Source organism: Capricornis sumatraensis, chromosome 15 (assembly GCF_032405125.1).
Source record: "Capricornis sumatraensis isolate serow.1 chromosome 15, serow.2, whole genome shotgun sequence".
Lineage (NCBI taxonomy): Eukaryota > Metazoa > Chordata > Mammalia > Artiodactyla > Bovidae > Capricornis > Capricornis sumatraensis.
In genome coordinates, this window is record NC_091083.1 from 64,895,599 (window position 1) to 64,912,544 (window position 16,946).

General features: G+C 40.0%; 1 protein-coding gene across 1 annotated transcript in view; it reads left to right on the forward strand.

The window, feature by feature from the left end:
- Nucleotides 1-16,946, forward strand: part of ASXL1 (ASXL transcriptional regulator 1) — a 66,031-nt gene that overhangs the window by 5,763 nt on the left and 43,322 nt on the right. Inside the window, exons 2-4 of the mRNA XM_068987133.1 lie at nucleotides 116-198; nucleotides 1,161-1,163; nucleotides 2,519-2,627. Coding sequence (XP_068843234.1) covers nucleotides 116-198; nucleotides 1,161-1,163; nucleotides 2,519-2,627 — 195 coding nt within the window. The remainder of the gene's footprint in view (nucleotides 1-115; nucleotides 199-1,160; nucleotides 1,164-2,518; nucleotides 2,628-16,946) is intronic.

Sequence of the window (16,946 nt, forward strand, 5' to 3'; positions counted from 1 at the left end):
GAAAAACTTAAGATGTCAGCAGTGGTATCTCATAGCAGAATTGTAGCCTGTGTTGTATAGTAATGGATATAAATGGGAACTGCACACTGAAATCAGAACATTTATATTTCTTCAGGTACTGGAAAACTATTCGGATGCTCCAATGACACCCAAACAGATTCTGCAGGTCATAGAGGCAGAAGGACTAAAGGAAATGAGGTTTGTATGGCTCTTGTTGCTTAATGTGAGGGTTTTAGAGAACATGTGTCTTCCTGCAGTTAGGTAGTGAATGAGAAAGTCCACAAATGCATATATGTGTGCGCACATACACACACACGTGTTTGATGGTAGTGTGGAGCTGTCTCGGTGTCGTTGGTCCTCTGGCTGGAGGGCGGGAGTGGCTGCAATTCCGTTGGTTTTCGTCAGAGGTGCAGCAGGTTCCCCGTCCTTGCTGTACTATACCTTTCACCGTGGAGCTTGTTTTTTGCATAAGGAGTCAGCGTGTTTTCTCTTGTATTCCGTTTTGCACGTTTCAGTAGTAGAGAAGGAATAGACTGATCTGCTCCATCATGTCTAAAACTATCCTTCTCTCTGTACCATATCTCTGAAGTTCTTTGTTTTTAGGCTCAGAGAAGGGTGATCCAATCATCATAAAACTTACTGATTTTTTTCCCCTACTGATTCTAGCCTTTCCTGCTATGAGCATGCTAAATTTGGTGATGACCTTGATTTTCTTATCCTATATTTTTCCTAGAGAAGCAATAAATTGGAAACACAAAAAGAATTGCAGGCACAAATAAAAACCAGGGACTGTCCTGAATCCTTTCTCTGCTCACCCCAACCTTTTTTTCAAAATTTAAGTGGGAGGGGAGAGCACAACACAGTTCCTTCTTGGGATTCAGAACAATCAGCATATATTTTGCTGGTTAAGCTTTAGCTACTTAAATTGATCTTTTAGGATCAAAAGATCCTCACTTTCCAGTTGTCAGTTCACACATTCTCAAACTGACATTTGTGGGGAGGGAAGGTCGGGATTGTCTGGATCATGTTCTGGTGCTTCATGTAAATACTACCTATGCACGGTGTGGTGGTGTAATTGCGTCTTTTGTTTTATTTTGTTTTTATGGGCTATTTCCCATCGCGCCGCTGTCTGCACTGCTGGTGGACCACTATGCCTATAGAAGGTAAATTAGTCCTTTTAGGACAGATGGAATTGAGAACCTAACTTGTTTCTGCTTCTGGCTCTTACAGGAATTATGAAGTGGTCATGGTGGCTCGTGATGAGTGAGCAGCTCTATAATTTGTAGACAGAGGGATAGTGTGTAGGAGTCACGCTGTTGGAAGAAAGACTCTGCCAGCATGCTTTCTCCTGTAGCAGAGATGTTAGCACACCCACTTGACACTCCAGACTCTGCACAAGGTTTCTTATAGAGATTGGTCCTTGGTGAAATTTTTTTTTTCTTAGGCATCCAGGGTGTTCCAAAGCCGAATAAGTAATAGTGTTTTTTGATGACTTTATAAGACTGAAAATTTATTTTTAACGTGACAAAAATTAGGGCCTCTAATTTTGAAAAATGCTGAGAGGCATTACTTAAGATATTGATATTTATATATCTTGCTGGAGAGAGGGACAAGAAGGTGCACAGGTAAACCCTAGTACTAACATGCTAGTGTCAAACTCAGTTAATAATGGGCATTTGTCTGTATTTTTGACAGTGTCTCTTTTTGAGATTGAATAAGTAGTCTCTAACTCTCTCGAGTTGTCATTGTTTTGCAACCTTCTGTTGTAGCAGGAACCGTGAAACAACTTAAGATGCTATCTCTTTTTTTTTTGGTTTAATGGTTGAGCATTATATTATTGCATACTAAGTCTGTTTGACTTTTTTAATTCAAATTTAAAGAATTGCTCCTGGGTAGATACAAAATAAAATGCATCTTTCCCCCTTCCCAACTGAGAAAAAGCAAATGAAATGCTATTCCTTTTGTGTGTGTATTGAAAAATAATTTAACTGGAAAAAAAAAGTATGTTTATTTTCTTGGGACAGCATCACTGATGCCTGGTCTTTGTGTTAAAAATGTTATGTGGCAGTTTCTGAGCATGATGTGCAGGTTGAAAGATAGAGGCTAGGGAACCCTGGTTTTGTTTCTAAGTAGCATTAAAATTTAATTTAAAAAATTTTGAGTAAATAAAAATATTGGGTAATTTTTTTTTCAAAACTCCTGAGTGTACCTGAAAAATATGTGCAGTGTTTCTAAATTTCTTGAGAGTTTGGTTCATATTGGCAGAAGGCACTTAAGAATCATCAGATGTGGAGTAGAGATACCACGTAACCTGTTATCCCAGCGCTCTCTAGGTGTGATTTATGTGAATTTCATGTGCTACTCCTTTGCCACTTTCAGAACAGAATTCTTGTCATGGGATGTTTTATATTTCTTCCTGTTCTTCTTGATTTAATAATGAGTTGAAGTGTAAGAGATCTTTGAGTAAGTAGATACCTTGGTTTGTATGACCTTTTTCCATCCTTGTATGTTTTTACAGTGGGACATCCCCTCTCGCATGTCTTAATGCCATGCTACATTCCAATTCCAGAGGAGGAGAGGGGTTATTTTATAAACTGCCTGGCCGAATCAGCCTTTTTACACTCAAGGTAAGTCATGTAAATTCTCCTTTAGTGCAGTGGTTCTTAAAATTTTAGTGTTCATAAGGATTACCTGGTAGGTCTGGAATGAAGCCCACAAATTTGCATTTATAATAGGCAGGCGAGGGATGCTGCTGTTGTTCTGAAATGGCACTTGAGAGACGATCTAGTGTGAACAGGGTATTAGGAATTATTAAATATTTAGTCATATCAGCTATTGTGTCTGTAATGTTTTTCCTTGTCTATATCTTTGCAGATTATATGCAATAGAGGGATAAGTATGTGTGTGGGTAATTGCAAATGTGCTTAATTATGAATTTGTTTATAATAATGTTGTGAAGGATAAATTGCCGGACAGCTGAGTAAGACCTACTGTATGGAAAATAACTGAAATTTGAAAATACTTGTGGAAATTCAAAAACTCGTTAGCATTTAACAAGTGACACTAATTACTATTGGAGAGAAATCAGGTAGAATTCACAATAAAGCTTAAGTAGAGCGAACTGATGGAGAAGGCAGTGGCACCGCACTCCAGTACTCTTGCCTAGAAAATCCCATGGATGGAGGAGCCTGGTGGTCTGCAGTCCACGGGGTTGCTGAGAGTTGGACACGACTCAGTGACTTCACTTTCACTTTTCATGCATTGGAGAAGGAAATGGCAACCCACTCCAGTGTTCTTGCCTGGAGAATCCCAGGGGTGGCGGAGCCTGGTGGGCTGCCATCTATGGGGTCGCACAGAGTCGGACACGACTGAAGCGACTTAGCTGCAGCAGCGGCAGACCTGTGATGGTGAAGGATGAAACTGAAAATCTGATGCTAATCCTTCTAATCATCCATAATGTAGTTATAAATTGCAGTAGTCCATAAAATTTTGTTTTAGTTTTGTTTTGATAGACTTGTTTATTAACAATGAAGATTTGAACAAACAGCAGCTGTATAACCTGTGGTCATAAATCTTGATCTGTAGATACACATGTGTATCTTATGTTCCCCTGTCTGTGCTATTTTCTATATTTTTATTTATAATATTTCAGACTTTAAAAGGCAGCATAATGTAATGTCAGAAACTGAGCCTTGAAAGAGGTAGCCCTGAGTTCAATACCTAGCTCTGTAACCTGGGACATATATAACCCTTCTTTATGGTCATGTATGCATACCTGACACGGTCAGTCCTTAATAAGTGGTAGCCTTTAGGATAGTCCTTTAGGTTCCTTAATCTTAATTGCTTGTTTATGGCATTTTTCTGTTATATATTATGTATTATAATTATATGTAATTTTGTATAGTTATAATTATATGTATTACAGATGTGCCTGTTAATGGAATGTTTCTCTTTTAAGAGGAAGGAGAAATACCTATTTCTATGGACACCTAAAGGAAAGGAATTGAGTTTCATTTGTCTTTGTAATTTGACTCTGCAGAATTCTCTGCTTAATAAATATTTGAACTGAGTTCAGTATCTTAATTTTCTGAGTGAACTCTGTTGTTTGAATTTGCCATAAGCTTGAGGGTGTTCTGTTAGTCTGCAGCCCATGTCTGAGATGCATTGACCGTTGTGCTCAGCACATTCTCTTACCTGCATTGCCCTTATGTTGCCCAGTCTCCCTAGCAGCTTGCTCATTGGAGTTGTACATCACCTCCCTAATATTTTTGAGTTCATTGTCTGGTTCCCCCAGTGAGACTGTATACTTGAGGGTGGAGAGTGGATCTTATTCATTTCATTATCCACTTGGATAATGTACAAAGTGACTGTCAATAAGTATATATTTAATGAATGAATTAGTGAATAATGGCTGCATTCTGGTACTTCATTATTATCCTTTGCTTTTGACATTTGGTAATAGATACTACTTACAATCTTGATGAAACTATCTATAGACCTGCCTCTGGCATCTCACTCACAGCCAAAATGAAAGATGCTTATTCCTGTGGCTTTGGTAGACTTTTAGCTTGGCTGATTATCTATGCTGTCTCTTAACATTTTGATCTATTATAAAGTGATACATGGAAATGTAACAGAAAGTAAAATACAACAGAGAAAGTGAAGGTAGCCTGTAAATTCTGCTACTTGTAACCTGATAATAATTTATGTAAATAATATTTGAAAAAATTGGATTGTAATTTCTTTATGGCTTTGGTGCTTATTTGTTTGGTTATTATGTTTGCTGTCTTGGTACATAGGTACACACCTTATTCTCCCCCCGACCTCTACCCCCTTGGGCTTCTTGAGAGTGAATCATTGATTAGTCTTATTAGTTGCCTCATTATCACTATGCTGTCTTCTAGAAATTGTGCAGAGATTTACTTTATTGTTATTTGGGAATGGATAAGAAAGGATACCAAAAATCTGAACCAGCTGATTACCATCCAATCACCTGAGGACCTAGGTCTGCTGACTAAAGTCCACGGTGGTGCAGTTTTTTCCTTTCTTATCTCAAAAAAAAATTTTTTTTTTTTTTTGAAAAAATTTCAGACCTACAGAAAAATTGGAGTACTGTAGCCAGCTTGCTTTCTTCCTGATTGCCATAAGTTTGCTTCATTTGCTTTATCCCTCTATCCATATGTATGCGTTTTTCCCCAGAACCATTTAAAAGTGTTAAACTAGTACTGGTATTTCACCCCTACACATCTCAGAATGTACGTCTTAAGAACAAGGACATCATATTGTGTAACCATAGTATCATTATTATAGTCAAGAAAATTAACGACATAGTAGTATGTGATATAAGTCTATATTCTCATCTCTTCTGGTTTTAAAAATATTCTTCACGGCTTATTTTTTAAGTCAGTCATTCAGTCGAGAATCATACACTCCATTTGGTTGCCGTGTCTCTGCGGTCTCCTTTAGTGTGCGACAGTTCCTTTACCTTGCTTTGTTTTTCATGGCGTTGGTATTTTTGAACACTCCAGGTAGGTTGCCCTATAGAATTAAGTACATTTTTCAGGGACTAATAAGCATGTGGAAATCTTGGTTATTTCCAGACGCCTTCACGTTTGTACTGCCACATCACGTCTCCTGTTCCAGGTTGTCACCCAGAGCCACTCGACGGTGAAAGATGGAAGTGATGGGATGTTTTGTTTGGTGTCTGTCTAAGGGTAGTTTGCTCCGAGTCTTGCTTGTAATAAGGGACAGGAAGGCACAAGTTATTTAACTCATACTCTTGTTTTTCATTTTTAGTTGTAGTGACACCTATGAACTCCTGTGGTATTTTTTCTGCCTAAGTGTTTTCCATATTGTTGAGGACAAGCATGTGCAGAAAGGTTTGGTTTCTTTCTCCCTCCTGCTTGAAACTCTCTTCTAGAGGACCATAAAGGTCAGAAAGCATGGGATTTTGCTACTTAGTTGAAAACAGGAGTTTTTTTCAGTTCTAAAGTTTGTGTAGCTTTATCTATGATTACAAAAGCTTTACTGATAAGCCAGAGTCTTCTGGGGCTTGCCACAGGATTCCTTTTCTGATAAAATTTGTTCTAGGTAATGTGATGGTACATTTGACACTTCATACATAGATGCTTGCATCAGGCCTTAGAGCTAGTCCTCAGGGATGGATGGGGCAGATGAAATCTGTCCATGCTTTGAATTGTTGATTTGAGTTGCTTTCCTTAAGCTTTCTCTGAAGTTGGCTATCAGTGTCCATCATTACCTGGTTAGAGATGGGATTTATATTGTCTTTTACGCTTGGGATTTCCCATCCTTGTAAACCAGTGAGAGCGCCTTTGTAGTGTTCCATGTTTTTAGGAGTTTCATGCTGAATAACTTCCTTCTGTGACAGGGTGCTTCTGTGTCTTTGGTGAGGTTAATCTGGTTTGGTGAGTGGCCGTTCCAGCACTCACTGTCAGGCATGACTGCAGTCATTTGAACATTGTAAAGTTTTATTGTGAAATGATGCTCAAGTGAAGATGTCATGGCTTTTTGGACCTTATTATACCTCACGTGGTGATGCAGGGCTCAGCCTTAGGGGTCCTTTAATTCAAATAACAAGTCTAGCTGAATCTTTCAAATACGTAGAATATATAAATTTAAAGTACTAAAAAAATCTTCCTGGTAAAAGAAATAGATGTCTGCACTTGAAATATTCATCCATTAAAATTCATAGTTTGCAAATAAAAGCAAATGGAGGAAGAGAGGGAGGTAAGTTTTGCAGTTTCACAGTGTTATTTATAGAACTACAATTAATTTTTTCTTGTACAACTCCACAATTACATCAATTCTAGAGCTATTTACATTACCATTAAATATCAGGGAGACTTTGATACAATAAATTATAGAGTCATTTGAAAGGCAGCCCCAGAATCCATTTTGATTTTTGATAGGTGCATATCAAGCAAAGTGGTCTTTTAAAAACACAAATCATATCATAAACCACTGTCCTGCCTGGTCCTTGCCTACTTCTCTGATTTGCTCTCCTGATACCTTCTCCTTGGTTATTATACTTCAGCCACCTTGGCCTTCACTCAGTTTCTCAAAAGGCCCAAACTTGTGTCCACCTTAGGGCTCTTAGACTTGGTAGCCGCTCTGTCCAGAAAACTCTGGAGTAACTTCTTGTCATTTGGTTGTTAGTCCAAGAGTATCTTCCCAGTGAGGCTTTCTCTAAATACCAATTCTAGTTACACAGCATTGACAGCGTTTTGGTGGTTTCAAAGTCCTGCCTTGTTTGTTTGGTTACTTGGTTATCTCTAGCCTCCTTCCACTAGAATATCAGTGCAGGGGCTTGTTTTCACGGTATCTCCTCTCTCTGGCAAATAATACATATGTAATAAGTATTGGCTGAATGAAAAATAGAGGATAGCATCATCAAAATCTTAAGCCAGATAGTCCTCCTGGTAATCTAGTTTGGTTTTATGTTTTATTCTAGAATACGCATATTCTGGGTTATTCTTCCTTCTCAGCAAGTTGACTTCTTAGAATCCTCTTTTTTTCTTGCCCTCTTTAGAGCAGTTAGTTCTGCATTAATCTGTGAAAGAATCTGCTGACACTGGAAATAAGTCTTTCCCAGGCTATGGCCATAATCTGCTTCCTCCAATTGCTGAAGGCAGAAACTGTGCCATTATAGTTTAAATATTTTAGGTATGTTTTAGATATCATGTTGATCTTTTTAGAGTTTTAAACTTTGATCATCTCTCTTAGAACTTCTTTTATATAAAATGGTAATGATGTTTTTAGGTATCTTTTATAATTTGTGTTAGCTTTATCAAATATATGATTTTTTAATGTGTAGAATCCTAGAATTTCAGTGTGGAAGAGCCTCTGAGACCATCTAGTTTATTTGTATTTTGCAGACAGAAAACCGAGCTTCTAACAGTTTAAGTGACCACGTATCCTTCATGACCATGTATCCTTGTGATGAATGCATATGGCCTAGTTGACACAAGAATCCACGTTTTGAGTTTGAGTTCTTATAGCTCAGTTGGTAAAGAATCCGCCTGCAATGCAGGAGACCCCAGTTCGATTACTGTGTCGGGAAGATCCGCTGGAGAAGGGGTAGGCTACCCACTCCAGTATTCTTGGGCTTCCCTTGTGGCTCAGCTGGTAAAGAATCTGCCTGTGATGTGAGAGACCTGGGTTTGATCCCTTGGGTTGGGACAATCCCCTGGAGAAGGGAAAGGCTACCCGCTCCAATATTCTGGCCTGGAGAATTCCATGGACTGTTTAATCCATGGAGTCACAAAGAGTTAGACATGACTGAGCGATTTTCACTTTCTTTTCATTATGCCATTTTAGAATAAATTTTCTTCAGGTTTTAAGACCTTTGGTTACTTCATCTTTTTGAAGCGTCTTGTGAGTTCCTTGATATTTCTCAAAATGTTAGTTTTATTCTCTTTACTGAAAGTTCTTATAATTAAGGACAAGTAACTTTTCACATCCTTAAAGGTGTAGTCTTTAGTTATGGACAGTTGGTTTCCTTTTCTGCACTCTGCACTGATTATCTCAGCATTTCTGATGGCGGTGGTTCTTTTCTGTACCGGAATGAGTGGTATATGGTGGTAGTGAGAGCTCTGGACTAGAGTGGGGGTCTGGGTTTCAACACAGTGCCTCAGGCCCTATGGAATATCTCCATTCATACTGCTTTGTCTCCGACACTGAGAAGTTGAAGTAGGTTGGTTGTTTAAAAAACTTCAGGTATAAAACCTTTTTTCTCATGAAATGGAGCTGCATGGTATAGATGATTGTGAAACTGCTCTGGTAGAAACAGGCATCTCTGGTGGACTCTGCTATCCCCTTCCTATGCTCCAAGCACCCAGGACATCTTTCCCAGACCCTGAAGCTCTGTTGAAAGCCTCCTGGAGTCAGAATTCAGTGAAGATCCTTTCTGTGCTCACATTCTAGCATCTAGACTATGTTGTGTGAACAGTTAAGTTAGCTCTGGATATTTTTCTTTTGTGGTGCATTTGGAATTTACTAGAGGCTGACTGTTTTATTGTAAACCTTTTCCACTCTGTACTGCATAGGTCTCTTGGTAGAGTGGTACCATTTGCTGTGGTTAATGGTAGTAATAGTTTGGTTTTGATGGAGGTTTTGACCCCTCAAGTTTTCTTATTGGAGTAATTCTCAAGGGCTGCCTGGATCCACCTTTGAAAACTGGGGTATTCTATTGTCTGACAGATGTTCAGCTTGCTCAGGGAGAAAAGAGAACTTGCTTGTCAGTGGAGCCCTGGTCTAACTCTGGTTTGATGCCTAAAAGATGATGAGTGGCCCTTTGTCCTGCTACCTCCTGAAGTTCCAAGCCCTGTAAGAATGAAGTGGTGAATGGCAAAGAGCAGGGAACAGAGGTTTGGAAAGCACCACCACTGGAATGATTTTGTGCAGGTCAGAGGGGTGGGCAGGATGATAACTTTTTTAAGTGTGATTTTTAAAGCACCAGCGTTGTAGGAAAATGAAGACCTTGTCCAGGCTTTAGCCTTCCTTGGGACTGTGTGTGAAAAAATGCTTAAACTTTTTTGGTCAGCCAGTATGTAAACTACATTTGATCTCTTCTCAGTCCTACACATCAGACTACTTGGAATTGTTTGAGGAACTTGTTTAGTCTAAGGAAGTTTCTTCTTCTTCTAGTTTAGTTAAATCTGGTAGAAAAGATGGAAACTGATGCTTGAGAGCTGATATATTCCAGACAGACATCATACTGCACACATTGGTCTTTTGAAAACAAATATGTTTTCCTATTCCTGTACTAATGGGGGAAACAGCCTGAGAGAGTTTAAGTACAGTACGTCAAGGCTGTATATTGTCACCCTGCTTATTTAACTGATATACAGAGTACATCATGAGAATCCCTGGGCTGGAAGAAGCACAAGCTGGAATCAAGATTGCCGGGAGAAATATCAATAACCTCAGATATGCAGATGATACCACCCTTATGGCAGAAAGTGAAGAGGAACTAAAAAGCCTCTTGATGAAAGTGAATGAGGAGAGTGAAAAAGTTGGCTTAAAGCTCAACATTCAGAAAACGAAGACCATGGCATCCGGTCCCATCACTTCATGGGAAATAGATGGGGAAACAGTGGAAACAGTGTCAGACTTTATTTTTTTGGGCTCCAAAATCACTGCAGATGGTGACTGCAGCCATGAAATTAAAAGACGCTTACTCCTTGGAAGAAAAGTTATGACCAACCTAGACAGAATATTAAAAAGCAGAGACATTACTTTGTCAACAAAGGTCCATCTAGTCAAGGCTATGGTTTTTCCAGTGGTCATGTATAGATGTGAGAGTTGGACTGTGAAGAAAGCTGAGCACCGAAGAATTGATGCTTTTAAACTGTGGTGTTGGAGAAGACTCATCGAGAATCCCATGGACTGCAAGGAGATCCAACCAGTCCATCCTAAAGGAGATCAGTCCTGGGTGTTCATTGGAAGGACTGATGTTGAAGCTGAAACTCCAATACTTCGGCTACCTCACGTGAAGAGCTGATTCATTTGAAAAGACCCTGATTTTGGGAGGGATTGAGGGCAGGAGGAGAAGGGGCCGACAGAGGATGAGATGGCTGGATGGCATCACTGACTTGATGGACGTGAGTTTGAGTGAACTCTGGGAGTTGGTGATGGACAGGGAGGCCTGGCGTGCTGCGGTTCATGGGGTTGCAGAGTGACTAAACTGAACTGAAGTCTCCTTGGTATGAATCTTCAAGTTGTGAACTTTCAGAGATGCGATGTGCATCCCATCAACGTCAGGCGTGAATGAATGAAACTGCAGCTTGCCCTCCATCTCCTACTGCTGAGTCTGTCATCTCTACCACCTTCCACCTTCTCTCTTCCAGTCAATAACTCATTTTGCCTGTTCACTCGATGCCAGCCCCTGTGTGCCAGCTGTTGTACAGTGCTACTATAATTTTCAAGGCACTGTGAAGTTAAAATTGTTTTTGTTTTTTTATGTTATTATTGTGTGAAAAGTATTTTAAATCTGTTACAGTACAGTATTAAATTGTACTAGTGTTAGTTGTACCTAGGCTAACTTTGTTGGACTTATGTACAAATTGGATATAGGAATGTGCTCTCAGAACAGAACTTGCTCATATGTAGGGGACTTGATATAAATGATATGAAGTCACATTTTTGGTTATTTGAGAGACTGGTATTTAACACATGGAGGACAGGTTAGAATATTCTGCCAAATGAGTTGATTCTCAAATGTTTGCAATGCATTCTCAGAGTTCTGGAAGAATAACTTCAAATTCTTTGTGAAACATGAGGCAGGAGAAGAATAGGGAGTCTAAAGGGTGTCCATTTTCTTCTGGAAGATGCTGTCGTCTTTGATTCACGTGTAGTAGATGGGCTTTGAAATGTGTGCCTTTTCAGTCAGGTAATCCTTTTATTTTAGCCTTCTCTTTATGCCAGCTTTTCTTGAGGAAATTAGCTGCTGACATTTCTTTTAGAATTGGGTTTTTTTTTTTGGTCTGCATTTCCACTGCCACCTTTAGGTTGTCCTTGTGTGCCAGCTACTGAAATAGCTCCTGCCTGGTCTACTTGCTTTCCCTTGTGCTTCCTTAGAATCCGGTTTCCTCTTTTGTAATCCATAAAGCAGCTAGAGAGATTATTTTAAAAAACACCATTTGATCACGACACACTTCTCTTTGACTCCTGGCAATAGTTTCCCTTTTTATACTGTTCAGGGGGTTCTTAAGGCAAAAATACTGAAGTGGTTTGCTATTCCCTTCTCCAGTGGACCATGTTTTGTCAGAACTCTCCACTATGGCCCATCCATCTTGGGTGGCCCTACACGGCATGGCTCATAGTTTCACTGAGTTAGACAAGGCTGTGGTCCATGTGATCTGTTTGATTAGGTTGTAGTCAATGTGATCCGCTTGCTTCTTGGAAGAAAAGCTATGACCAACCTAGACAGCATATTAAAAAGCAGAGATGTTACTTTGCCAACAAAGGTCCATCTAGTCAAAGCTATGGTTTTTCCAGTAGTCATGTATGAAAGTGAAAGTTGGATTATAAAGAAAGCTGAGCACCAAAGAATTGATGCTTTTGAACTGTGCTGTTGGAGAAGACTCTTGAGTCCCTTGGACTACACGGAGATCCAACCAGTCCATCCTAATGGAAATCAGTCCTGAATACTCATTGGAAGGACTCATGTTGAAGGTGAAACACTAATACTTTGGCTACCTGATGGGAAGAATTGACTCACTGGAAAAGACCCTGTTGCTGGGAAGGATTGAAGGCAGGAGAAGGAGGCGCCAGAGATGAGATGGTTGGATGGCAACACCAACTCAATGGACATGAGTTTGAGCAAGTTCCGGGAGTTGGTGATGGACAGGGAAGCCTGGTGTGCTGCAATCCATGGGGTCGCAGAGAGTTTCAGACATTACTGAGCAACTGAAATGAATAGTTTCCCATGGTGTTTACCAAAAAATTCAAACTTTGCTCAGCCACACTGCCCTTCTTTCAGTTCTTGTAATTCCGTAAGCTCTTTTCAGTTTTATGGTCTTCTATTTGGAAGTCTCTTCTCTCCACTGTTGCCTGGCTCCACTAAGTGGGTCTTAACTTAATTGTCAGGTCCTCAGAGGAGCCTTCTCTAAATTGGGTTTTCCTGTTGTGCCCTGAACTTTTCACTTGTAAGTTTATAATTATAATTATTTGGGTGATTGTTCAATGTGTTTCTCCTGACTAGGCCCTAGGGGCAGAGAATCTGTTTTATTTTGTTCGGGGTTATATCCTCAGTACCTATCATAGTAGGTTTGTTAGACAAATGCAGTGGAAAAACACATAGAGGTTGTTCTGATTTGATTGGTAGCAGTTCTCTTTGCCAAACAGTTAAATTGATTGAGAATAGTAATTGTCAGTATTAAAACTGAAATATGTGGTACAGAATGTTTATCAGGATCTTTTTTTCATGGAATGGGGTGTTTGGAAACCTCCGAAGTGCAAGCTTTGTTTTCTCAAAAAAGGAAAGAAGTAATAGTGCCCAGTGTTACTCTTGAGATCTAGTGACATATTGATCCCTAACACTGTGTATGTGCCCCCTTCTTTTTGTCTACTGCCTTTCTCTGATTTCCATGACTGTACACTGTAGTGTGGGTCTTTTCTTTCACTCCACATGCCTTATTCGGATGTCTGGTGATTTTTCGTGGAGGCCCTCTTCTTGCTGCTCCTAAGTCACTTCAGTCGTGTCCGACTCTGTGCGACCCCCTAGACGGCAGCCCACCAGGCTCCCCCGTCCCTGGGATTCTCCAGGCAAGAAGAGAATGAAGGAAGGAAATGCCTGCCATTTCCTTCTCCAATGCACGAAAGTGAAAAGTCAAAGTGAAGTCGCTTAGTCGTGTCCGACCCTCAGCGACCCCATGGACTGCAGCCTACCAGGCTTCTCCATCCATGGGATTTTCCAGGCAAGAGTACTGGGGTGGGGTGCCATTGTCTTCTCCACCTCTTCTTGAGAGCCAGGGTTTTAAATGCTGGTGGCAGATTTCAGGGCGTTGTGGTTTTGCGGCTTCACTTGTCTTCTGCAGGGGTAGTGGTGGTCACTTAGATGCTTGGTGTTGAAGGAAGGGTGTCTTATCTCCTGATGCGGACTGAATAGTCATGATTTTCCCACTTCACACCCATTTCACCCTTACCTTGAATACGTCAGTTAGTGAGAATTCCATCTTTTTAGTTGCTTAGGTAGAAACTTTGGAGTTCTCTTTGAACTTTCTTTTTCCTCCATGGCACATGTAATCATCAATAAATCCTATTGGCTTAAGTTTCAGGATATACCCTATCTTACCATTCCCCCACCACCATTCTGGTTTAAGTCACCATCATCTTTCTCCTAGATTGTTGTAGTAGCTTCCTAACTGGTCTCCATACCTCACTCTTACCACCCTCCTCAGCACTGGAGCCAGGAATTTTATTCAAAAGGTCATGTCAGATTGTGTCATTCCTCCAGTGCTCGGCCCCCCAGCCCCCCTTCACTCAGGGTAAAGGCCGAAATCCTTTGAGTTGCTTGCAGTGCCCTTTCACCATCTGCCTCCCTCACTCCCATCTCTCTTACTCTTGCTCTGTCCCCTTTCACTCATTCTGGTTGATAAACACGGTGGCTTCCTTGGTGATCTGTAAACATGCTGCCAGTGTCCATCTCGGGGATTTTGCCCCTTCGCTTCAGCTGTCTGAAATGCTTCTCTCCCCAGACACCCTCATGGCTGGCTTCCACACCTCCTTCCAGTCTGCTCAAATTGTACCCTGACCTCCTCACACCACGTAGCTCTCCCAGTCTCCCTGTTGCCTTAGATTTTCTTCTCTTGCTATTTATCACTGCCTGATATACTACATTATATCCACATTGTTTGTTGTTCTTTCCTGTCCCCTTTGACTGGAACCAGTCCACTAGGGAAGAATTTTAATTTTAGTTAATGTTGTTTCTTCAGCCCCTAGGAAAAAGGTAGGTACTCAGTAAGTGTGTGAGTAAATGAATCATAGTTCATTTCTTTTAATTTGGTAATACAGTGAATTATGTCAGTATATATTTTTTTCCAGTATTCAAGCATCCTTGTATTCTTAGGATAAATGTCGTTTTGACATGGTTTTCTTTTAAATACCACATTGTTGGTTTAGAGTATGAATAGTTAATTTAGGATTTACATCTGTGTTCATGAGTGACCTATCTACGTTTGATTTTTTGGTATAAACCTTGCCCTGTATTGGCATCAAAACAAGCTGCGCTGTTTTCCCTGTCTTGATTCTTTTTAGTAGTGTCTTTTAAGACAGTTTTCTTTTTTGTAAAATTTGCCTGTGAAACCTACTGGACATGATGTATCTTACTTTGAGAACATGTTTTTACTTTTTAAGATTGTGAAATGTATAAATTATGCAAAAGAGAATATATGCAAGTTGAGTGTTATTTTAAATAATAATAACTAAGAAATAAACTGCACACTCCTGTATCCACTAGCCAGCTCAGGAACAGAACATCCTCAGTACTCTTTGAAGCCTCTGCTCAGATGCATCTCTATCCCTGTAAGATAACCACTGTTCTCATTTTCCTATTGATCACTGCCTTCCTTTATTTCCAGGTTTATCCACATGTGTATGTATTGTGGAACATGCCTTTTAAAAATACCTTTATGTGAATGGATTCAAACTGTATGTGTCTTTCTCAGACCTGCTGTTTCTGCACTTACCATTTCTGAGCTTGATCTGTGTTGGTGCATTTAATTGAAATACGTCATATTTTCTGCTGTGTGCTGTCTTAGGGTTTGAATATTCCATGATTTCTTTGTCCATTCTGCTTTTGATGTGTATTTGGGTTGTTGTTGGTTCTCGCTGTAACAAACACTGCAGCACTGATTATACCTGTACATCTCTTGGCATCTGTGTGTGGTGGCTTCTGCAGGGTGTGTACATTGCTGGGAATGGGGCTGACTAGTCGGTCTTACACCTGATCATCATTACTAGGTAGTACAGCGGTTTTTCAAAGTAATTGTATGAATTTACATTCCTTTCATGGTATATGAGAATTCCTGTTGCCCTACGCCTTGTAGAGGTAAAACGGTTTATTTTCCCCTGTTTTTAAATAATGACATCACTTACATACAGTAGAATTCACTCATTTTGATGTACTACTGTACAGTTCTGTGAGTTTCAGAAAAGATTGATTTGAAATTTTTTTTTAGTTCACATTTGTTTTGACATTTTCTTTGGCATTTTAATAGTGCTATTTAAAGGTATGCCTTACGTGGTTTGAATGTGGTTGCTCCAGTAAATGTTGGTGCTAACGTGCTTCTCCCTCCCCTGAAAATTCACTTTTAAATTTGTGGACAGTAAAATTCACCCTTTTCAGGTTATAGTCTTTTGAGTTTTGGCAGACACATAGATATGTGTATTTGCCACCATCATTAAGATATAGAGGAATTTCATCACCCTAGAATTCTCCCATGCTTTTTTTCCCCACATGCTTTTTGGTAGTCACTTCTTCCCACCTCAGCTCCTGCCCAGCCATTGATTTGTTTTTTATCCTTGAAGTTCTGCCTTTTCTGGAATGTCATATAAATGGGCTTATACATTATGAGGCCCTTCAAGTCTGGCTTCTTTCGCTTAATGTGAGGTGTTTGGGACTTAGCCATCTTGTAATGTATAGTATGCTGCTGCTGCTAAGTTACTCCAGTTGTGTCCGACTCTGTGTGACCCCATAGTCGGCAGCCCACCAGGCTCCCCCATCCCTGGGATTCTCCAGGCAAGAACACTGAAGTGGGTTAATGTGTAGTATAGTCCCCCTTTATCCAGGGTTTCACTTTCTGTGGTTTCAGTAACTGGTGGTCAACTGCAGTCTGAAATATTAAATGAAAAATTCCAGAAGTCAACAATTCATAAATGTTAAATTGCACACTGGTCTGAATAGTGTGAAATGTTGAGCCGTCCTGTGCCCTCCCACCTGGGATCCCCAGCCACCGACACTGTGTGCTCCTGGCATCCAACCATTGATGCCGTCACGGCTCAGTGATGTAGGGTTGCCCGAAGCAGACGGTCTTCCTCTTGTAGCCTACCACTCCGTCACAGTGCCTGCACCATTCACCTGCCTTCATCTCACATTGTCACAGGGAGGGTGAGTGCAGTCTGATAAGGTAATTTTGAGATAGAGACTACATCTACATAACTTTTACTACAGTTCTCTTTATTATTGTTGTTGTTAATCACTGTGCCTAATTAGTAAATTAAACACAATTATCATTGGTGTGTATGTGCAAGAAAAAACATAGTATACATAGAGTTTGACACGGTAGCAATAGTTTGTTCCTTTTTATTGCTGAATAATATCCTGTTGTATGGATCTACCATGTTTTACTTATCCATTCCTTAGCTGATAGACATTTGGATTATTTTCTTTTAATAACCAATATTTTGTTTTTATTTAAACAATT